Source organism: Pristis pectinata, chromosome 33, assembly GCF_009764475.1.
Source record: "Pristis pectinata isolate sPriPec2 chromosome 33, sPriPec2.1.pri, whole genome shotgun sequence".
In the NCBI taxonomy this organism is placed as follows: Eukaryota; Metazoa; Chordata; class Chondrichthyes; order Rhinopristiformes; family Pristidae; genus Pristis; species Pristis pectinata.
The window spans coordinates 9,803,064-9,827,488 of NC_067437.1; the positions used below are offsets into that span (position 1 = coordinate 9,803,064).

General features: G+C 43.9%; 3 protein-coding genes across 3 annotated transcripts in view; all 3 read right to left on the minus strand.

Annotated features, from left to right (window-relative positions):
* LOC127585585 (28 kDa heat- and acid-stable phosphoprotein-like) lies at positions 1-19,761 on the minus strand. Its single transcript, XM_052043167.1, has 6 exons — positions 19,636-19,761; positions 10,273-10,355; positions 9,360-9,425; positions 7,422-7,546; positions 5,316-5,467; positions 1-4,278 (listed from the first exon to the last, which is right to left on the minus strand). The coding sequence occupies exons 1-6, from the start codon at positions 19,646-19,648 to the stop codon at positions 4,259-4,261; spliced, it is 459 nt and encodes a 152-aa protein (XP_051899127.1). The 5' UTR covers positions 19,649-19,761; the 3' UTR covers positions 1-4,258.
* On the minus strand, positions 6,250-7,345 carry cs (citrate synthase). The gene is given in 3 exon segments (XM_052043166.1): positions 6,250-6,458; positions 6,461-6,734; positions 6,736-7,345. Coding segments are annotated over 3 exon segments (612 nt in total). The 5' UTR covers positions 6,865-7,345.
* A 2,723-nt stretch (positions 19,762-22,484) lies between the features above and the next one.
* The window catches only part of LOC127585671 (SH3 domain-binding protein 1-like), a 50,706-nt gene continuing 48,765 nt past the window's right edge, over positions 22,485-24,425 (minus strand). Inside the window, exon 19 of the mRNA XM_052043323.1 lies at positions 22,485-23,907. Coding sequence (XP_051899283.1) covers positions 23,861-23,907 — 47 coding nt within the window. The 3' untranslated portion in view covers positions 22,485-23,860. The remainder of the gene's footprint in view (positions 23,908-24,425) is intronic.

Sequence of the window (24,425 nt, forward strand, 5' to 3'; positions counted from 1 at the left end):
AATGCAATTTAAGAAATGTTTATTATTGCTGATTTGGAGACAATTTGTCTACACATCTATGAGGATTCTGTAAATGTACGATGTTTCTAATTATGCAATAGTCTTCCACATAAAAAGTGAGAATGAATGCAGTGAAACATTGTCATTACTGCAGTAGTAATATACAATACACAAGGGTTCCACAACACTCAGAATTAGTCAGATGACTTGGTCTCAACCTTTGCCCGTACGTTTCCAGTAATTTTGCTGTTCAGTGGCAAGAATTTGCCTCAAATCAATTGTTAGTAAATCCCAAAATATCCTACCACTGAACTTTTCCAACTTGCTGTCGCTATTCAGAGCCAGCAAGTTGACTTAATCACTGGTATCTGAACCTATTGAATTTGGATCAACTTATTAGGTTGATCCAAAGCCCAGCTTCTCACCTGATCGTCAAATGTTGGGATTGATGTCAATGGGAAACAACCAAGAACAAGGATCCTGGTTAGGCACAATTAATGTTCCAACAATAGTTGGATCTAACTATATGATACAGCCAGCTTCTGGAGTGTGCTCCCTCTGGTGGTGTTCCCATCTTGGCTCTTACCTACTATTCACATCTCCCAAAGCAAATTCTTAGCAGGCATGTGATGAGTTGGACAGGTTCAATCCAACACACAAGTCATGTACACAACAAAACTTCTCTTTAGAGACCACCTTTAACACCTCAAACATCAGGCAAACCTTGACACTACAATCTACATTGCTACATTTTCTCCCCAATATTCAAGCATGCTTATAGGAAGGAGCCTTTACGTCCCATCCAAGAGCTAGCTGACTGTACTGCTACTCAAGGCATCATTCGACAGCACACTGATGATGCATCACTCTCAATACTGCTTTGGAGAGTCAGCCTAGGCCCTTGTGCTCACATTTTACAGCCACCAAAGGCAATATAAATGGGGATCCACAAAGTGCTTGAGCTGGTGACACAGATATCAGAGGGGTAGAGAAGATTGCAGAGATGACAAGGGGCAAAGCCATGCAGGGATATGAACATATTTAAAAATCATGGCACAGCTGGCCATTGTTATTATAGTTGGCCAAGCAAAGTTCATGAATGGGTTACAGGATGGTTCCATTTAAAAGAAAACAAGACAAATGGAAGTTTCTTCTAGAGATTTTATTTCAATTTAAATTAAAAAAAGCACTCTTTAAACCCTGTGATTATGTCTCAATGCAAGATTGCTGAAGGGGTTCAGTCTGGATGCTTGCTAACAGAACCGTAGGGTGTTGGTTTGAAATCTCAACAGTTCATTAACTTGTTCCATGAGGTTACACAAAGAAGATTCTCTAGATTGGTTATAGCCCTGAGGGACTGAAGAGGGTACGTGCAGATGCCCAGGTGAAGAGCGGAGCAGGTTGACCACGTGGGCTCATACATTAGCCATTCCACTGCAAGTGAAATCGATAAGTATCTTTGCTTGAATTAAACCCCAATAGAAGTGTAACAGCTGTTTCAGGATCCTAACACAAGAGCTCAAGGTAACTGCAAACCAATTTCCAGCCCACATTAATCATGCTGGCTTAAAAAAAAAGTGAATTTTCAGAGCACTAGCTCGAGGTGGAAAGCTTGGAGGGTTTGAAGCACAGCTAGTTGCTTGAAAGGAAGTGAAGATAATTGGCAGAGTTCAAATCACCAGCTGAAATCAATGGAAACCTCAAACCCTAAATCCAGTAGACCTGGTCCAGTGGTTCTCTGATGATCAGTGACAGTGTAGAATACAAGTTGAAATCCTATGCCCCAAAACACTCTTGTAAATTGAGCCTAATTTCAGACTGAGGCTCTATTTTAGATAAAGTAATTGCAGATTCTCTTAACTCAAATAGATATAACTGCAGAAGGCAAAATGACAAAGGGACTTCAGGAAGCATTTCTAGCCCAAACGAACGATGAATTGTCAAACTTGTATGAAGACTGTGTTCCAATCTTTAAGGGGCAAAACTACAGCAGCAGTGTAATGAGACGCAGATCATTGCCAGTCATTCCATATACACACAGCAAATTGTCAACAGAGGAATGCAGCAGTCAGGGATAAGTTTCACAAGTTTTCTTGTCTGCATTGTAGATGGAGTAATAATCTTACCAACTCCTTGCTCACAGAAGTGAAGCTGGATGTGGGGTAAAACCACATTAATTTGAGGGGCAAGGAGGAAAAGGCAGACTAACAACATCCATACCTACCTCCCCCACCCTCAGGGTGAGCTGCAAGCACTGTTCAGCAAGTGCTCTTAGGTCTGTTGACAGAGACTGGATTGTTATCCCAGTTCTCAAGGCTAGTGTACACAAACCAGGGAACTGGAACACATTGGGATCCATTGCAGGTCAGCTGTGATCTACTGAATTTCAAAAGGGACTGTATTTTTGTTTTCAGGTGCATGGGGGTTGCTTAGGACAGTGCCAGGGCTGAAACAGACCTTAACACTTGGGTATTTACTCAAACAGTAACCTGGAAAAGGAGATAAAATTTGCTGTTAAATATTAGTGGAGTAAATCAATAGGTTCTGCCTTGCTTACCTTGATTTCTGGTTTAATGTAAAGTGAAGCTATTGGGAATCTTATTGATGAGCACTTAAAAGTCAGTAAGAAATAAAAGATACTGGAAATGCAAAGGTTGAGCCAAGGTCTGAATGAGAAAAGGCAAAACTTTAGATGTTCCTACTACTTATACCCATTTCCAAAACCACTGCAACCCTCGAACCTTCTGCATCAATACTTATGGAAGCCTCAGCAAGGCCAGCACCCACTCAGCATGGACCAAAACATTTTGGGTGCCAATTAGAACAACTCTCCAACTTCTTACTGCAGCCAACCCAGCATAAGATTGTGGGGTCTGATTAGGACAATGCAAAGTGGTTGAAAGAAAGCAAAAATTGCACACAATTCTTTTAACCCAACAATTGCACATGCACATTTCCTTATAAGACTTTCAGATAGTGGAGATCAGGAGGAAAATTTCTAACAATTTATTTCTCCACACCCCCGACCTCCCCCAACAACCACAGCACTTCTCCAACTCACCTCCACAAGCCCAACACAGATCAGGTCTACCAGTGGTAGAGTCAGAATTTCAGAACTTGTAAATTGTTTCTACTTTGGTTTTCCATCAGAATTAAACATTTCTGCTTGCTTCTCCCACACTCCCAAAAACCATACAAAGCTGCAATCAAAAGCAAACGTACCAAAAAAATTAAATAAGGCAGTTGTGAGATAAATGCCCAAGACAAATAAGGGAGTTAAATGCCCAAGGGAAGAGCCTAATTTCTCAATTACAACAATCTTAGATTTATACAAGAAAAAGTTACTAATCTTTCCAAGGCTGGGTGGTTTTATCATCAGCTTGCAGCACCATTAACCAGAGCTCTCAAAAACCAACTGTGGCAAATATTTCATACCATGAGAGCAAGGAGTAAAAGGGATATAAAAGCACCTGGAGTCTGAATAATGACGATATCAGGAGTTGAAATTAAAACAGAGTACATAGAGCCACCTGGAACACTGGCGATGCTGTTAGTTCACAATAAAGCAGCACCCCTGAAACATTTCCTTGGCTTCTGCAGAATGACAGTGCAGCCAATTATTTCCTTACCCACTCCACCTCCTCAAGCTGTTGTTGCCCTCCATACAGCTTACAAATGACCACACGTATCCCATTCCCTTCAAAGTCTGCCTCCACCCCCACCCCATTCCAAACACTTCTGGAAACCCCACTTTTCCCAGCAAAATATAATCCCGGATATACCGTCATTGTTTACAAATTTTTTTTTTTTTAAAAACAGTTCCAAGGAGATAGGAGGACCATACACCCTTTGGAGCTTGAATCGGGCCTGTAGCTAACTGGAGCAAGATCTGAATAACTGGGAGATCCTCACCCAAAGTCATGCTCCTGACTTGAACCCCTGTCTAGTGCCAGCAGACCACAGCACACTTTTAAACATTCACAAGTCTTTTCAGTCTTCATGCACAGAATGCCAAATGGTGCTTCTAAAAGCACACAACTGGATTAAAAACACCTGTTTATTCTTGGCTATCAGAAGAGGAAAAATTCAGAAGGCAGATTCCCCTCTGGCTGTGTGCTGGATGCAGGCGAGATGTGTGATGCGATGGGTAGTTTTTTTTGTTGTTTGGGTTGGGTGGCGAGGAGATGAGTTGTGCAAGAGCAGATGGCCTGAATGTCCCTTCCAGGTTACCAGATGATTCTGTTGGGCAGACTTGGTGCTAGGCTTTCGCATCTTTCACTGCAGAAGGAAAGTGGAATAAATGAGTTATCTTGCATGCTAAACAATTCTCAGTATATCTCCAATCATTTGCTATCCAACTATTCAGAAATCCTAATGGTTTGGCACCTGGCTTACCTAGTGCTGTTCCATGCTCTCTTTAATATATGGGAACTGTTCCCTTCCCACCCACTGGGGCCCTGGTTCCTCAGCTCCCTTAAATTTTATCTGGTTTTGTTACCCCCACAGTCCCTCTAAATTTAATGGAGCAACAAACAATCTGCTGGAGGAACGCAGCAGGTCAAGTGGGTTTGTTTGTTGTTCCAGATTCCAGTATCTCCAGTCTCGTGTTTCATTTAAATTTAATGGGTTCACTGCAAAATTTACTCTGTCTTTAAAAGATATTAAAAGTGTGTTGGCATACTAATACAATAACATCCAATCATCTGGAAAATCTCACTGTCCAGCAGCAAAGTCTCAAGCATGCCAGATTAACGGAGTTTTACTGTACTTGCACTGACATCACTGATAACCTTTGGGAGTTTCTCATCTTATGTGCATTTTGTAGGTCCCCAAGGAGAACACCTGAAGTTGACATGAGCGAGGAGAGAAGCCAAGTTTTAATCCGACCCAACTCCCAGGTTCTTCAGTGTCATTCCTTTTGTTAAGGGGCTTAACAGAGGCCATGGATTCTTATGTCTCAGTTTAGGAAGGAAGGGAATGAAGGGAGAAACAAATTCACAGATTGAAACTTCAATACCCTGAAAGCCATATAAAGTTGTTTCCCACCCCATTAATGTTGGATCAAACTGCAGGGACCAAGAGTAAGTTGCCTGCAGGCCAACTCTTTCCTATCACTAGTTTTCAAGCCACTGGAGCCCAGTTTATAATCACTGGTCTGGGTTAACTCAGAACAGGATGACAAGATACAACAGATCATAAGGATGGACACTTTAAAGCACCTTAAAAGCCAGAAGGAGGTAAAATTAAGGAACACCAGAGCTCACAGCCTTGACAACTGAACAGACTCTCGGCCTTGGGTCAATCTTGTCACTAACCTTTTTTCTCATTCTCACGCTTCCTGGCTGCATCTTCCCGCTGCTTCCGGATGATGGCAAGCCGCGCCAGGTCAGCCCGTGCCTGCTCAGTCTTTCCCTCAAGGTGCAGTTTCATATATCTCTCCCGAGCTTGCTGCTTCTCAATCTCTTCCCTGCAGTGTACATATTTTAGGGCAAAGGAGGACCGAAATAAATTAAGGTTCATGTTCAACCAAAGATGCTTTAATAGTGTCACATTTTTTACTGTTAGACAGGTCTTAAAGAAAGGGCTTGTGAAGTCACTGAACAAATACAATACACTTTCAATTCTGGCTTGTTATGCATGTGTGATTTTTTAAAATATAATTAAGAGGAAAGCCTGCATTTATACAACACATTTAGAGTCATACAGCACAGATACAGGCCCTTCGGCCCAACGAGTCCATGCCGACCACAGTGCCCACCCATCTAGTCCCAATTTCCTGCGTTTGTCCCAAATAAGCCCCGCCCCTGCACATACCTATCCAAGTGCTTCTTAAATGATACTGTTGCACCTGCCTCAACTACTTCCTCTGGCAGCTTGTTCCATATACTCACCAGCCTCCTGTGTGAAAAGGCTGCCCCTTTCAAAGTCCCTTTTAAATCTTTCCCCTCTCACCCTAACCCTATGCCCTCTAGTTTTGGACTCTTATCCTGGGGAAAATACTGCTACCATCCACTTATCTATGCCCCTCATGTTATAAATTTCTAATAAGATCACCCCTCATTCTCCAATGCTTCAAAGAACAAAGACCTAGCCTGGCCAACCTCTCCCTGTAACTCACTCAGGCCCTCTAGATCCAGCAACATCCATGTAAATCTTTTCTGCACTCTTTCCAGTTTAACCAAGTCTTTCCTATAACAGGGTGACAAAAAATAATTTTTGGGGCTTGTGGAAGGGTTTGTGGACCAGAGGTTACCCTGACTTGCTCTGTATGAACTGGATTAGGCAGTTTGTGCTCATGAACTTGGGGCATTCCAGCAGGAAGCCCAAGGCACGGCTCCAGATCAGCTGGGAGAGAACCCTGAGGGCCTGGGAGACCCCAAAGAGCACGGTGTAGTAATTCATCTCCTTCATTCCATAATATTGAAGCAGGACACCACTGTGGGCATCCATGTTGGGCTCTTGGCCTTGCCCTGGTCCAGGAGGACCCCCGGCACTATCTTGTAGAGCTGAACCATCAGCTTGAACATGGGGTTGATGCGGAGGTGCCTGAGGGTGAACTTCTTCTGACCGGTGTAGTGGGAATCTGTCTTCTTCAGCACGGCATGGCCGTATCCTGGGACCTCCCTGCCGGAGTTGAGGGTGTTCCAGATGAAGTCCCTTAGCTTCTTGTCAGACACCTCACCGCCCAGCTCACTCTGCAGATTGGTCAGCCAGATCAGCACCTCCTGATCAGTTGAGTCCATGAAGAGGACCAGCCAGTCCATTCATGGCAGCCCCGAAGCACAGGTAAGGGTCAGAGAGCGCACTTCCCACCAGCTGGCTGGTGTGTGCACTCACGTTCCCACCCTCACGGTCACTGTGCATTTAACATGCCTCAAGGTGATTCATGAAAACAACAAAAATTGATGTTTAATCAGGAGCTCATGTCAGCCAGTAAAAACATTGGTGCGAAGACAAAATGGGACTTGGCAGGATTCAGGTCATGGGTAGCAGTATGCAAAAAGAAAAACTTAAGACTGCAAGATTTAGCAGGATTCAATACAAGTAGTGAAAACGGGGGTGTGAAAACTTGCTATCCAATAGGGCATGGGCAATTTTTGACAACAAATTTTAGAAAAAGATGGGTGGTCAGGAAAGCAACACAATCAATCCAGTCCAGAAATACCAGAGGAATAGTGTTTCAGTTGCAGTCCAGCTCAAGCAAAAAGTAGAGACATACAATGCTTTTAGGACAAAAACTACACAGTTAAGGACCAAAAGCAGAGGTAAACAGTCTGGTTGGCACAGTAGGTAATGGTGACAGACAGTCTGCAATGGGTACACTTGATATACATTCACCTTGAAGGAAAATGGGTTGTTCAGTGACTCAAATCATACTGAAGATTCCAAGTTTTAAAATGTGACAGGAGAGGATCTCTCACCTTTCTCGCCTGGAGAGCTCGCGGTTACGGGGATTGAGATCCACGTCAGTTATTTTCTTGTTTTTCTGTACTATTCTGTTGGGGTTCTCAATTTCTATTAAACCCTCCACTCCTTTCTTCTTGGGCTGAAATCACAGAACAAATATTCAAAACTTATCTGTTTGATCAAATCTATTACAGGAATTATCTCTTTCCAAAGTGGGTGGAGGTAGAGGTTAAGAAGAGCCGAAAGACATCTACAGCCCTTTAACATAACACACACTTAGATGCTGCTTGTGCCACGATGCAAAATTGGAATGAGTGAATGTGGTCAGTCTCCCTTCAAGGACTAGAGGGAGAGAGCATGCAGATCTTGTGACAACGGCAGGAACTACAAACCTTCTCTGGCATGCAGAAGAATGAGTGTGGGGCTGCAGCTTGTCATCCAATACTCTACTAGAAATAAAAATAAAATTACTCACCAAAATAGAATGTGAAGCACTACCACGTGGGACCATTGAGAGCAGTTGTGCCAGTGCATTTAAAGGAAAGCCAGATAGACATGGGTGTGATGGTTTAACTGTTTAGAGAAAAGGTGCTGTGTGGAACTTTTAACTAGTCTAGCTGTTTGAGACGTACAATGTTATCACAGACTGATTGCCTGTCATTAGTCTGTTCAAACAAAAACTTCCTATCCAGGTATCAGTTGTAGTCAAAATGGCTCACTGGGTTTTGACAGACTTTCCACATTCATTCCCCAGCTTTCATTTGCAGCCTGATGCACAACCTGGATTTAGTCTCATTTCCTTTGCCCTTTTAGCCTACCCAAGTCAATAAGTTCAAGGCATGAATCTCACTCCAGCAAGAGAGAGTGCAAGTTCACACCCTCAGCACAGTATTGAATATTGGTCTGTTGGAGGTACCAGGCTTTTGGATCAGATGTTTAGGATCACTTGAGGCCATGGTATCTTCCACATTCACTTAAACTATGTAATTATTTCAAAAAGTAGGGGGAAGTTACCTCCAGTGTCCCACTCCTGATACGTCTGTAGCAATTAATATTACTAAAACAGGTTAACTGGTCATTTATCACACTGCTATTTGTAGTAGCTTCCTGCACTCAAGTTGACTGCTGCATTTCCTATATTGCAACAGTAATTAAATTTTAAAAGCACTTCAATGACTGGGCAGATCTTTAGGAAGCTCAAAAAAAAATGGAAGAAATGCAAATCTCTTCCTTGGTCTCCAGGACATGAACTAAAAGGGAGCAGCATCTTCAGGGAGGAATCCCAGTTCATAAGACACACAAAGGAGCACCTTCAAAATACACCAGTTTGTTCAAAGATAACCAATAGAAGGGGCCAGAATAAGTGTCCGAGCTCCTCAATAACTGAGGCACACACTGGAAAACCGTGGTCCACATCCAGGGCCATGACTATGAAATACTGAAGCAGTTTTCAGCTAATGAGACCAGGAATATGGTATGAAATATCAATACCAGCTCAAATTGTATAGTCCCCACGAAGACAACTTCAGAACTTGGTGATGGAACAGCACATTTCCTATCTGATCAGCCAAATCAAAACTTAGCATTTGACTGTATTCACATATATGGGGAGGAAATAGAGAATGAACATCCAATTTCCCGCTCCCTTGCGAGACAAGGATCACAGCAGTACTTCAGTGACAGCCACCATTGGTTCAATATGAAAGACTGGGATGCTTAAGGTGCCAAGAGCCTATACAACAGTACTTCAGCAGGATTCACAGTCCTCAGGAGATAGTGGGAGTAGGAGGTGGCAAAACCTGAACTGTTCTAAAATAAAGCTTCATCAAGTTTATTTGTGCTTAAGTCAAGGGGTATCTCACATACTGATATTCCTTAATAAACTATCTCCACTGCTGTAGTGCAAAAGCAAGAAAAAAGCACAAAGGCCTTCCGAAATCAAGGGTACTCACCTCAGAGTCATCTTCACTGCTGTCATCAGAATCAGCGTCACCTGCATTTTCGGGCAGATCTTTGGCCTAAAAATGTACAAGATAAACTCACTAACTTGGAAATCAACAAATACGGTCAGTCAGTAAATTCACTTTATGACTGTACCTTCGGTTGCTGAATAAATTATCCTTAAAACTAATAATTTACAACATCAGTCATAAAACTGGATGCAATACAACTACATAGCCATGTAACATTCAACTTTGATCAAAACTGAGTTTATTTAAAGAAAGTGAGCACCTTTGCAGTATCCACAGAGACACGTTACTTTTCTATCAATTACGAAACTATAATTCATTAAAAGCAAAATGACGTGGGCAAAACACTTGCTGGCCAGTCCTCTGTCCAAATGTGCTTCTGCTCCAAATTTCAAAATTTAACCCTACATGCAGAGTATGTACCTGCTACAGTGAGACTGACCAACTTATTTCTTCCTGGTAGCCAGGTGGAGGGAAGTTTTTCAAACATCTGGATTAGATTTGAAACTAGGTCCCAGGAAACGAAGACCAGTACCAACTGCACGCATCACCCTCCCTACAGCACAACTGTCTCTTCCCTCATGCACTCAACTCATTGTACCAGTCTCTTGCTCCATTCTGAACTCAATGATGAAAGAAATATCAAATGTTTCTGATGTGCTCCTCTTTGAACTACAAGCAGCTTTGGATTTACATGGAGCTTCATCCTCTCCCTCCCCAAAAACATTTGCTGCCAGTCATTTGTTGCAATTTCTCACACTGCCTGCTGTCAAGTTTTATTTGCGAATATTCGTGCGCTCTGAAGTGCTCGAGACATTTTACTGGGTGAAAAGCGCTGTGTAAATGAGTTGTGGAGACTGAAGAGCAGGGCGATTTAATACCCACTGTTACTTGCCTTTTCTTTTTCGGCTTTCATCTGAGCATCAATCTCATCTGGGTTTGTAAATTGCTTTGCCCTCCCCTTGTGACCTCGTTTACCTAGAAAAAGAAAAAAAAATTAATTAGTTTCAATCAAGTAGATGGGATGGTATGTCAGGAAAACTACAAATTCAGGGTTTTCTCATGTCCGAACACCAGGAATTTCCAAATGTGAGATAAATTGCAATATAGTCAGTCATATAGCAATAAAAAGGCTTTCCTACTCTTGCAGCAGGTTAAAATGTGGCAACAACATCTGCCACATTTAGTGACTATTACTATTTAAATGATTCAACATTCTGAATGCAACTGGTTTTCACGCTTCACGACTGTAATAATGTTTTTGCTTCAACGTTATAGGCTGTAAAGCACTAGGATGCTACAAAGTCATGAAACATGATACATGTTCTCATTTATAGATAGATGCAGGGCCATCCCAAAGGGTTTCAAAATTTAAATGAAGCAGTGGACAACTCCGAGCTCATTAAACAAGTTGAATCAGGTACATTTATAAAGTGTCCATGAAGGACCAATGCCAGTTTAGCAATTCTTAAATGTTTAACAATCTGTTGAAATCTGGTCACATTTGCTTTGATCTAAATTGGAGTAGGTTGTGTATTAATACAATACAAATACTATACCACAAGTTCAGCAATCTCAATCCCTCAGTTTCAAAAACAAACATTCAGGGGTAGAAACACAATGAGTTAATACCAGTGATACAGATCCATCAGGAAAGAAAGAACAAAATCCTGTTGTGCCCTGTTATCTTCCTCGGGTCTCTTCATTCCACCCAACTTCTACAACAACATGCCCACCATCAACCTCTGCTTTACCTCAACTCTATTTTCCTGACTTGCCCTTTGTTTTTGCTAGTTTGGTCAACTCACTTCCCTGAACATCAGGAGAGGAAATGGGAACTGGAGAAGCAAATACATTTATATTTCGGAATGGGATGGGAGCTTCACTTGGATGGGCAGCAAGCACAGTAAAACTCAGATAATCCAGCACCCCCAGAACTTGTGGTTCAGGATTAGCAGATTTGCTGGATTATTGGATGTTATTCCTATCAATAGTCCAATACACTTTTAAGTCACAGTTTTCCTGTAAATGTAGAGTTTAAAGGGAGCCAGGTGCTGAAGTGTCTGGATTTCCAAACAATGGGACAGGGATTCAGTTTTGTTATATTGCCCATCCCCAATTGCCCCAGAAAGGTGCATTTACTAGACCTTTTAAAAGCCAAGCACAGAGCTGCAGAGCCACATAGACCAGACAAAACAGAAATTGCAGATTTCCTGACCTAAACAACATTAATGAACCACATGGAGTTTATGTCAGTGTTATGATAACCACAAAATTATACTACAAAAGACTAGCTTTTAAAAAAAATTCTAGTTAACAAATTTAAATTCCATACTGTGACTTGAATTTTGGTGTCTGGATTAAAACTTGGGGCCCCAGAATTGCTCGTCCACCAATTTAACTGCTTTTTATTTGTTCTTGTATGAATTATTCCTATTTATATACATATATTTGAATCTATTTACACCACAGATCTTGGTTTGTGCAGAATAGTTGCCATGTTATTAGATAGAGCCTTCAGTGTGACACTTTAGTACTCTTAAAGTACCTTAATTGTAGTCAGGGTCATGCAGGAGTTGAGATCTCAATTCACTGGTATGGCAGACCTGCTACAGACAGCTCAAACATCCTACTGCTCAACAATGAACATTTGCTGGCAGAACAGAACGACCAAGCATACAAACACAACCAGCCTGGATGAAATAGATCAGAGATGCTGTCAGAATAGACCACCAGCACCAGAAACAGATCTTGTATGGGCAGCTTGGGCAGGGCGAAAGAGAAGGGCTCAGGATAGGACTTGCCAACAGTTATTACAAGATTATCCAATAACAGCTTTGAGCAAGATCAGTGAGTGTCTAGCTTCAAACATTATGGCAGACTTCCCAGGTCAATGGTAAAGTCTGTGTACCAAAGTTCAGACTTCAACATCACATGCCTGAGACAACATTGTCAGTGATGGACTACCATGATGCACGCTGGACTTCAATCTAGGGCTGACTATGTAAATGAAGGTGTTCATAGATTCTGCAATTAATACAAAACAATACAAACTTCATTATGTAACCTCCCTTTTTCAGGTACTTCAAAGGATAGTTCAGGCACATTGTTCACATTGGATACTAAGTCTGTGGCTACCATTACTGCAATCTCATCTCCAGCATTTCAATATGGAAGTGAGTGATAGTAGTGAGGGGAAGTCACTGTACAAATCAATCTGGGCATTGCAGTTCTAAATGACAATGCTACATTGTTAGTTTTGCTTTAAAACAAGTGCAGAAGGAATAATTACTTTTACATGAAGTTATTAATACACAGATACAGATGTATAGGGTCTCAGCCTGCTAAAATGATCTCACTCAATTATGAAACTATCAAATTAATGACTACACTCCTGCCCACTGCCAGCCAGCACTCAGTACTGATTTCAAATTTACAATTCTTCTCCATGAGTTTGAAATTGCTCTTTGCCTTTCCCCACTTCTTTCAATCCTACTGCCATCACCAATATTTTGTTCCTCCCTCAGACTGGGCATGAGTACAGTGATTTAAAACCACAGCCTGCCACTGCGGCAGTGCTGTCTAACCCACACTCTGGAATTCTCTCAAACCCTTCACCTTCTCCGCCTCTCACTCCTTTAACCATCCTTAAAAGCCAGTCAAAGGATAATTTAATGTAATCAAAATTTAAGGGGTTAGAATATAGTGAAGAAAACAACACACACTCCGCTGAAATCCAAAAGAGCAAATTTTCAGCTAGATTGTAGAAATCACAACTTTGAAGACTATCAAAGTAATAAAAATCACCCTCCCGATTCTGCAGGATGGAAGGGACTTCAAGCAGGACGTGTAAAAGATGCTCCTCTTACAGTCTGCTTACATTACTTGCTTTTTGTTGTTGCCAATTATCCATGATTTTCTGCTTCACTCCCACCACTTTTGCCAGCACAAATACAGTAGCCCGAATAGCCTATTGCCAAAAATGTATGTGGTCCTGATTTCAGGAACAGGAAATGACAAGGGACTCTACCCTTGATGATATGCTGGCTTTGTACATGTGACATGCAAACTCTGGGGACAATGAATTCAAAACCCAGATTTATCTTGTGATCTCATCCTGTCCAGGAATTGCAGCATGGAAATGAAACAACTTGGAAGCTGAAACCAACGCAAACATTAAGTGCACGAAAGCAGAGCTGCTTCTGGCAGTAAACACTCCGTTGTTCACTAACCCTAATCCACAAGATAACCTCAGGATAACTTCAGCAAGATCTGAACCCGTGTTTCAGTAAGTTTAAGTTTTAGAGTTTATATTCCAATCCTGCCCATCATCAAATCATACAACCCTTATAAACAATGGTCTGCATTATACTAATAACTTTACTGCAACTTTTACTTTAACGCAAGGTCCCACTTATTTACTTTACTTCAGATTCTGAAGTTTCTTGTGGATTTGTTTTTGTTTTGCTTGATGAAAACAGAGCCCATGGGAATTTTGGCTTTAATGTGAGCTAGTAAATATTGAACCTGGAACTGTCACGTCAACTTGAGAGGGTCTGGTGACCAATATCCCATTTAACAGGATTAAATTGGCTTACAATTATTGGTTGATGTGTGGGTGCAAGGGGAAGTGGAGTTACTCAGTCGGCTCAATACCCAAGGCCATGAGCCTTCGTGGCATGACAAGTACAAGTCTTAAGTGATTTGCAGAAAATGAGGACTCAAAGCTAGTAACATGCAATATGGCATTTCTGAAACACTTCTGTAGAATTTTGAAGAGGGAGGAAAAACAGACACCCGATAGGACTGGAGAAACAATGGAAAAGGGAGAAGGGCAATGTAGATGCCAGTGGCTTAAGCACAGACTGGTTCAGAATATTTAGCTTGCCGCCTACCTGTTAAAATATAAAGCTAGATAATGATGTATAAAGGCAACAATGCAGAATGATGGAAGCTTTTCTGAAAGACTGGAACAGCGTGCAAGCAGAAATGAGATCCGATGAAGTTAAAAATTTTGCAGGGTGCATTCTGAGGCAAGTCAGTCAAAAGGTAGCAGCAATGCTCAATAACTTTTTATGTCTCCTCTGCAATATACAACCTACTGCATGGGGACATTTTAATTTTGTAAGTGTTACACTGTATGCACCTCTTTTAAGCCCGTGCTTTTAAGTCAATCTAAGATAAGCAAATATGCCAGCCAAGCAAACATTAGTTCTGGTACTTCCCACTCCAGAAATTCCTATTTTATCAGGATTTGTACAATTATCCCGAGTGGTTCCAATCGAATGTGTTTAGATGTACAAGGTGGCGTGGTTAAAAAACGCATCTTCCAACTGCAAAGCAAACACAAAATAATTGTTGGAAGTACCCGTCTGAGGAACCTGGATTCACTCAAAAAGTCTTCTGATCTCAACCAGAGGACACTTCATATACCCTTTCTCCTTTTGCTGGTTTAATAGCAGTTGAGGAAGACAATTGTCACCTCCTGATATTCTAAAATAATGACTCACTTATTTTCCTATGATTAAAACAAAGTTAGCAGTTGGCTCACATCCAATGTCCCATTGTGAGATTAATGAGCTGTCTGCCATATCTTTTTCTAGTTTTGATCAAGAATGTTATTGGTCTAATAATGCTGCAAGATTCTTATGCATACACTGGGGGAAAAAAAAACTAGTCTAATTTAACATCTCATCCAAAATAAAGGATTCTGGACAGTACAAAACCCCGATGGAAATTTATTCATTTATTTTCCAGGATCTGACCATCGCTGGCAAGGCCATCGCTAACCGTCCATCCCTAACTGGCCTCAAAAACGTGGTGGTAAGCTTCCTTCTTGAACCTCTGCAGTAATTCTAATGAAGCTACTCATTAGAATTGTTGGAAAGGGAGTTCTACAAGTTAGATTCAGCAACAATGATGGAGCAGCAATATATCTACATATCAGGATGGTGGGTGACTTGCAGAGGAATCTGCAGGTGGTAGTCACCATGAGCCTCCTGTCCTTGGTGATAGAGGGCACACTCTTAGGAGGTGCTGCCAGAGTAGCTAAGATGAATAACTGCAGTGCATTTTGCAAATGGTACACACTGCAGCCACCATGTGGGCAATGGAGGGAATGAATATTGAGTGGTTGATGGGGTGCCAGTGTCCTGGACCGTATCAAGTTTCTTGGGATTTGTTGGAGCAGCAGACATTCAACATGTAGACATCCATCACACTCAGAATACCCAGCCTCTGATCTTCTCATATAGCTGTACATTTACTTGGTTGGTCCGCTCAAGTTTTTGGTCCGCTCAAGTTTTTGGTCCGCTCAAGTTTTTGGTCCGCTCAAGTTTTTGGTCCGCTCAAGTTTTTGGTCAATGGTGACCCAGAGGATTTGATGGTGGGGGACCTGACAGATAACAATTCTGCATTATGGCCATCACCATAATTCACAACTGTACTCCTGGAGTTTGAACCTAAAACTTTTTGACTGAGTAATACCTACTGTGCCAAGCTGACACTACCTCAATTAAATTGTACAGACTCTCTGCCCTGTTTCAAGAAGGAGCTGGACCAAGTGCTAACTCAGGCAGAGGTCATATTACTTTTAGGAGATCACACAGCTCGCAGAAGAGAAAAGTCATTAAGGAGAACTCTTATTATGGCCAAGCATGATGAATTTTAAGTAGTTCTGCTGGCACTCTACAATGGTATATAGACTCAAGGGACCTTATGACTACACCTACACACATTTCTTAACTGTAATAATACAAATTCTCCCATATACTCTCCCTCCAATGGCTGAAACTGAAATTTAAATTCTAATTTGTTTCCAAAGAGGTTTGAACAAACTAGTCACAGCACTATAAAGTCAGGTAAGAACTTAGAAGTTAGGAGAAAGCCATTTCGGCCTTCAAACCTACTTGCCATTCCTAAAGAGCATGGCCGGTCTTCTACCTCAATACAGGGGAATGAAGTTCTCTCTAATTTCTTTTAATATCCATAAATCTATTCATTCATTTTGAATGAACAATGACTGAGCCTCTACAGTCCTCCAAGATAGAGAATTCCAAATATTTATTACCCAAGTGAAGAAATTCTCACACCTTAAATGGCCTAAAGTGAAGTGCTTCACTTTGAATATCTGCAGAGATCTTCAAACTCCTCCAGATCCTCCAACCTTTGATGGAGAGTCAATTCAAGTAGGTATTTTACTCCCTAAACTACAAGACTCAATTTAAAAGTAGGGAAAGTGAAGAAGGGCAAAGAGGAATAAAAAACCTCAATTGTTCTTAGGTTAACAGAGAAGCAAATTAAGAAATTATCCAGGATCCTTATAAGAGAAACCACACGTGGTACTGCCTGCAGATCAGCATTCAGCAGAGCTTGGAGGAAGCAAGGGAAAAACTGTCCGTTGACAATTGTTGGGCCAGAGTTTGAACACTTCAAATGTTAGAAATTTTAAAAGCTATTTCACATGTTCCCCCTCCACATTTAGTATTCCTCTAAAAAGCCCCACCAAGTATCCCAAATGCATTCTCCATCATCTTCACAGTAATCCAAAAATTAGGAATAGAAGACTATCCACCCCATATCTGGTCTATCTTGCCCCATCAGAAGTTTACATGGTTCCTTCTCAATGCTAGTGAACACAGGCCTAGTTGATCCAATCTCTCCTCATACTATCATTCCAGCAATCAGTCTGGTGAACATACATTCCCTCCATGGTAAGTATATTCTCTTACGTAAGATGAACAAAACTGTATACAACACTCCATGTATGATCTCACCAAGACTATGTATACTTATAAACACATCTTTGCTCCTGTATTCAAAGACATCATAATGAATGCTAACATATCAGTTGCCTTAATTGCTTGCAGCTGCACATTCTTTCTGTGCCTGGACTCATGTCCTTCTGAGCATCAACATTTCCCAATAACCATATAAAGAATACCCTGCCTTTGCTTTCCCACGAACATCACATGGACAACTTCACATTTATCCATGCCACACATTTGCCTACTGACTAAAACTAGTCTAAATTACCTTGATGTTTCTTTGCATTCTTCTCAAAGCTCACCATCCTATTTAGTTGTGTTGTCAGCAAAGTTATTAGAATCTGTACCCTTGTTCAAATTATCAATGCATATTGCAAAAAGCTGGGACCCAAGCACCGATTCCTGTGGCACCCCACTAGTCAAGGTGATGTATTTTTAGGTATCAAATATGGGTAGGACATATACAGTAAATAGTGAGGCGTGAAGAAATGTTGATGAACAAGGGGACCTTGGGGTTCAAGTCCACAGTTCCCTGAAAGTTGCGACACAGGTAGAAAGGGTGGTAAAGGCATATGGCATGGTTTGCTTCATAGGTCAGGGTGTAGAATACAAAATTTGGGACACTGTTGCAAATTTACAAAATGCCAGTTCGACCACACTTGGAGTACGTGTACAACTCTGGTCACACCGTAGGAAGGATGCAGTTGCAATGCAGACAGTGCAGAGGAAATTCACCAGGATGTTGCCTGGATTGGAGGATTTTAGTTACGTGGACAATTTGGACAGTTTGTTTTCACTAGAGCAAAGGAGGCTGAGAGGTAACTGACTGAGGTATATAAAATTATAAGAGGCATAGATAGGGGAGAGAGAATCACCACCTTATGGGAAGAATATCATAATCAAGAGGGCATAAGCTCAAGGTGAGATGAAGGAGTTTTAAAGGGGATTTAAAGAGAAAGTTTTTAAACACCAACAGTGGTTGATGTCTGAAACTCACTGCCAGATGGTGTATGTTTGAGACTCATTTAGGCAGGCACTTAAATAGGCAAGGTAGAGAAGACAAAAAATCCTTCAGATGCAGGAATCTGAAGCAATACACAAAAAGTGCTGGAGGAACTCAGCAGGTCAGGCAGCATCCATGGAGGGAAATAAACAGTCGATGTTTCGAGCCGAGATCCTTCATCAGGACAGAGAAGAATACAGGCTAACTGCAGGCAAATGGGATTAGTGTCAATAGGCAAAGGAAATCAACGTAGGCAAAGGCAGGTCAAAGAGCCCCTTTCTATGCTGTACAACTCTACAAGTTACATTTTCAAAACTCCAGTAGATTTGTCAAATAAGATTTTCCTTTCATAAATACTGGTTGACTTTGTTTAATCCCAGTGATTTTTTTTCCTCACTGGCCTGTTATCAAATCCAATATTAGACCTACAAATGTTGTTGGGTTCCAAGATTCCATGGTTTCTCTCTCCTTTTAAGAGTGTGGTCTGCACCACCACCCCACCCCCAGGCTCACCCCATCCCTAACCATCAGGGTTTCCCTATCCTCAACCCCTGCACCACACAAACCCCAAGGCTAACATGTCTCCACACCCCCCACCACCAGGGTCATCCCATCCCCAATCCCTCCACCACCCACCCACCTTCCACCTCCCCCCCACCCTCCCAGGGTCCCCACCGCCTCCTCGGGACCACCATCCCCCCCTCGCCCCAGGTTCCCCACCTCCTCCTGGGGGTCACCGCTCCCCCACCCCCCGCCCCAGGTTCCCCACCTCATCCTGGGGGTCACCATTCCCCCCCGCCACCCCAGGTTCCCCACCTTCTGGGGGTCACGGTTTCCCACCTCCTCCTGGGGGTCACGGTTCCCCCCACCCCAGCTTCCCCACCTCCTCCTGGGGGTTACAATTCCCCCCCCAACCCAGGTTCCCCATCTCCTCCCAGGATCACCATTCCCACCCCCCCCCCCCATCCAGGTTCCCACCTCTGCCTGGGGGTCACCATTCCCCAATCCCTCCACCACCCACCCACCTTCCACCTCTCCCCCACCTCCCCCAGGGTCCCCACCTCCTCCTGGGGGGGTCACCATTCCCCCATCACCCCCTCCCAGGATCACCATTCTTCCCCCCCCCCCCCAGGTCCCCACCTCCTCCTGGGGGGTCCCCATTCCCCCCCCAACCCCAGGGTCCCCACCTCTGCCTGGGGGGTCACCATTCCCCCCCCAACCCCAGGGTCCCCACCTCCGCCTGGGGGTCACTGTTCCCCCCCCAACCCCAGGGTCCCCAACTCCTCCTGGGGGTCACTGTTCCCCCCCCAAACCCAGGGTCCCCACCTCCTCCTGGGGATCACCATTACCCCCCACCAACCCCCCGTTGCCATGGCGCCGCTCGGGCCCAGCTCCCCTAAGGCCGCCGCCTGTCAGGACGCAGATTTAAACCTTCCTCCCCGCTCCACCCCCCCCCCCCGCCGCTCCGGGAACTCCCGGACGCCCTCACCTCCCCGCGGCATCTCTGCGGCGACTGCGATGGATCGGCTGCGGCCCAGCGGCTGCTCTCGGCACAACTCCCCGCTTCACAATCGGCCGCCACCGCCACCGACTGATGACACTTCCGCTCGGCTCGCTGACTGACGGCCCAGCCAGCCTATCGCGACACAGATGACGTCATGCCTCCGGTATCAGCCAATCAGCGACGACGAGCCGCAGTGGGACCGCCTCCCGTGTGGGCGAGTGGAATGAGCGGGAGCTGTTTGATTGACAGATGCCTTTGAACCAATCGGTGCTTAGGAATTTGGAGCACGTGGTACGGCGGTCCTTTCTATCCAAAAAGTGGCTTGAGCAGTAATAGCCAACTAAAAATATGCAGATTCAAAACTTGACTTTCTTGGGGGCGTAGTATGGAATTTAGGAGAAATTTTGGAGTTAGTTGAGAGAGGAGTTAGAAATATTCTCTGAATTTGATGGGAGGGGTATAATTTAAACATTCCTCCACCTTTTCCCCTCATGGGCTTCCCCAGGGGTGTCCAATGTCCATACACAGACCAGGGATGTTGCAGCAGGGTAATTGGTAATTACCCCTTAGTGTGGGTAATTGGGCAAAAAAGTCAAGTGGGAGTTGATGGTGATGTGTGTGTGAGAGAGAGATTAACAGGAAAGTAAAAATAAAACTGCAGTTATTATCTAAAATAAAAACAGGAAGTGCTGTTATGGAGTCCCACCTGTGGGAAGAGAAACAGAGTTAATGTTTCAGGTCAAAGCCCCTTCGTCAGAACGAAGGGGATAAAGGGAAATGGGAGTGAAGAGATTGTTCCGCAGGAATGGTGAGCCAAATGGCTCCCTTCAAAGGTGCAATCAGTAAATTTTATAGGAACAGGCCAGGAACTGGAGTTTGAGACCAATGGTTTGGAGGTGGTGCAGTTAGTAGTGCTGCTGCCTCACAGCTCCAGAGACCTGGGTTCAATCTTGCAACCCTGACCTCGGGTGCTGTCTGTGTGGTGTTTGCACGTTCTCTCCGTGACCGCACGAGTTTCCTCTGAGTGCTCCTGCTTCTTGCCACGTCCCAGAAACGTGCAGGTTGGTAGGTTAACTGGTGTGCCGAAAAGTGGTAGAATATGGTGTAGCTCAAGGGAATGTGGGGAGAATAAAAGTGACTGTGAGGGTCTCCTCCGGTTGCTCTGGTTTCCTCCCACGTCCCCAGAAATGTGTGGGCTGGTTGGTTAATTGACCACTGTAAATTGCCCCTGGTGTGTAGATGAATGCTATAATCTGGGACGTGGGGGAATTGGTGGATTGACATGCAGGTTGGTAAGTTGATTGGCTGCTGTAGGTTGCCCTTAAGTGTATAGGTGAGTGGTAGGACCCTGGGGATGTTGATGGGACTGAGTGGAGAATAAAACTGCAATTAACGTAGGCTTACTTTAAATGGGTGCTTGATGGTTGGCGTGGACTCAAGTGGGCTGAAGGGCCTTTTCTATGTGGTATGACTCTATGACCCTATTGGATCTCTCATGACTTTATTGAACTGTGTTGGTCAGGAGCCACTCCTATTTCTTTTGTTCTTATGATAGCTCTATTATTGGCTGGTTAAGATACAGTACAATATTCTTTAGATTCATCAACTGCAACTGAACAAGACCGGAGCGGACCACTATCACTCCTCCATCACTGCTCGATTGAATTCGACCACTCTCCCCTCATCTCTTCTACATCACTGCTCATACAAAATAAAGAGACATCAATTTAAAATACTTGTTGAGGGGTTGGATGGACATCGAGGAGAATTATTTTCACCCAGAAGGTGCTGGCAGCCTGAACTCACAGCCTGGAAGTGTGGCAGAGGCAGAACATGCAAATCTTCCACAACCACAACCAACAAGGTTACACACCAAGAACTGAGAAGGGGGAATAGGCTGAGTAGCTCTTCCGTGGCTGGCATGGACTCAAAGGACTGAACGACATGGTGTGTTGGCTTTCACTGCTAGAGGATTCGAGTACAGAAGCAAGGAGGTCTTATTGCGATTATGCAGGGCCTTGGCGAGACCACTCCTGGAGTATGGTGTGCAAAAGATGTACTTGCCTTGAAGGGAATACATCAAAGGTTCACCAAGACACTCATGATTGCAAAGGAGATTCACCAGGATCAACAAACAATCTGCTGGAGGAACTCAGCGGGTCGAGCGGCATCTGTGGAGGGAAAGGAATTGCCGATGCTTCGGTTCGAAACCAAAGTTTTAGTTGTACAAGTCGTTGGTGAGGCTGCACTTGGAGTACTGCGTACAGTTTTGGTCACCTTGTTATTGGAAAGACGTGGTTAAACTGGAAAGAGTGCAGAGAAGATTTACGAGGATGTTGCCAGGACTAGAGGGCCTGAGTTGTAGGGAGAGGTTGGCCAGGCTAGGTCTTTGCTCCTTGGAGCGTAGGAGAATGAGGGGCGACCTCATAGGAGTGTTTAAAGTTATGAGAGGCATAGATAAGGTGGATGATTACAGTCTTTTCCCCAGGGTAGGGGAGTCCAAAACTAGGGGGCATAGGTTTAGGGTGAGAGGGGAAGGGAAAAGATTTAAAAGGGATCTGAGGGGCAACTTTTTCACGTAGAGGGTGGTGAGTATATGGAACGAGCTGCCGGAGGAAGTGATTGAGGCAGGTACAATAGTATCATTTAAGAAGCCCTTGGATGGTAGATGGAGGGGATGGGCCTGGAGGGATATGGACTGAACGGAGGAAATTGGGACCAGCTGGGTGGACAATGTGGTCGGCATGGTCTGGTTGGGCCGAAGGGCCTGTATCCGTGCTGTATTGCTCTATGATTTATGATTCTACGACCTCTTTGTGTGCTGTAAAGATATTCTTCTATGATAAGTGAGTTGCTAGTCAGAAAACTTTTTTTATTACTGAGGCATCAGGCATATTTAAATTACAGGCACTTTTCATATAGTATTTACACTGAGACAAAATGAGATATTTGTACAATAATAAAGGGATCTGGGCCACTGGGTACAGAATATGGCAGTTCTGATCAGAGGGCTGAAGCAGATGGAGGGGACTTTGACCGAGCGGGTAGTCCAACCCCTCACTTAAAGCCCACTCACTGCCCAACAGAGCAGACTGGGCTGCAGTCAGGGGCAGAGACCAGGCCTAGTGTTCCATTGTGTTGAACTGCTGCACTCAGCATGGTGTCAGCTCTGGCTGAATGGGTTGTACTCTCCCATCCTGAGGCAGGAAGTTGTGGGGTTAATCCCCAAGCACACAACCCAGGCTGACACTGTCGGGAGTATTAGGCAGTTCCTCAGGGTCAAGAATGAATTGCTTGCTCTACTCCAGTTGGGTGGCTGGAGGGGCAAGGGCGAGATGCGCAAGAGCTGTTTGATGAGGCTGGGGGTTGCGGTGAGTAGGTTGTGCGGGTTGTTCTGCTGTCTGCTTGGTCTCCATGTGCTCCCGCTGCAGACACTCGAGACGCTCAGTGACAACCTGGATGCCACTTCTCCATTTTGAACAGCCACAGTGTAGGCATTCACATGAATCTGTGAGTTCTTTAAGGAGCCTCTGAGAACATCCTTGTTGAGGGAGTGCTGCACTTTTGAGTAAGATGTTAAATCAAGGGTCTAGATCCTCTGGAGCCATTATTCCCCAGTGTTCTGGGGCCAACAAATATCTCCCATGCAACTTTACAAACAACAGATCATCTGACTGGTGGCAGCTTGCTGTGCACAAATTGGATGCCTTCAAACTTTGTGATGGTGACTACATTTCAGAGCACTTAGTAATTGGAAATGCTTTGGAACATCTTGAGTTTGTGAATAGCTCCATTTTATATCTGGTTGAGATGGGCAGATGCTGCACTCACTCCTAGGATCTTTCCCCTCACCTACGTCACCATAGCAGGGTGCAGAGCGTTTACAGGGGTAGGTGTTGGTCTTGAGCCAGAATGTTCTTCTCTTGTCTGGTGACAGACCGCTTGCACTTGTCACAGTCGCCGCTGGATCTGCCAATCCCTTCCCTCCTCACCTCAGATCTTCTGCCTTTGTAGTTTCCCCATTGACAACAGGAAAGCCGGGATCTGCCCGAATCGATTGGACGCTTCTCCGACGTGAACCAGCTAATCAAACAGGCAGATCTCAAATTACCACTTTTTCATTGGATGCTGGAATGAAGGGGGAGCCAATAAAATTATCCATATTGTATAGTGCTTGAGTGTTGTCCAATCAAAGGACTTAGGTGGGTGATCAGGGCTGCTCCTCCGTGGTGGCTTCTGGTAGCTGCTCCTGGGCACCTGCAAAGAAACAAGAGCTGGTATTTTCCTTTGGAACATACGATCAAAAGGAGCCTCTCAAACACACTCTCCCATGGACTCTTGACCTCACAATCTACTTTGTTGTGCCCTTGCACCTTATTGTCTACCTGCACTGCACTTTCTCTGTAGCTGTGACACTTTGTACTGTTATTGCTTTTACCTGTACTACCTCAATGCACTCTGTACTAACTCAATGTAACTACACTGTGTAATGAATTGACCTGTACGAACGGTATGCAAGACAAGTTTTTCACTGTACCTCTGTACAAGTGACAATAATAAACCAATACCATTCAACCGGATCAAGGTGATTTATCCTTAACTGCCTTGACTCCATCAGGCCTTAACAACTTTACCCAACAGCTTCAGTAGTTCAGTTGACCTTAGCCTTAACAGCTTTGCACTAGTCCATTCACATCTGTGGATGTCTTTGGCAATTTATTATCCATCTCCAATTAGGTTTGCCAGGGCATTTCAGGGGGCAGTTCAGAGTGACC

Bases quoted from the DNA above. Each gene is read 5' to 3' on its own strand.
- LOC127585585 (XM_052043167.1), bottom strand. The intron at 9,426-10,272 runs GCAAGTAACAGT...GTACATTTTTAG, and splicing joins TGAAAGCCGAAAAAGAAAAG to GCCAAAGATCTGCCCGAAAA. The intron at 5,468-7,421 runs GTGAGAGATCCT...TGTACACTGCAG, and splicing joins GAGCTCTCCAGGCGAGAAAG to GGAAGAGATTGAGAAGCAGC.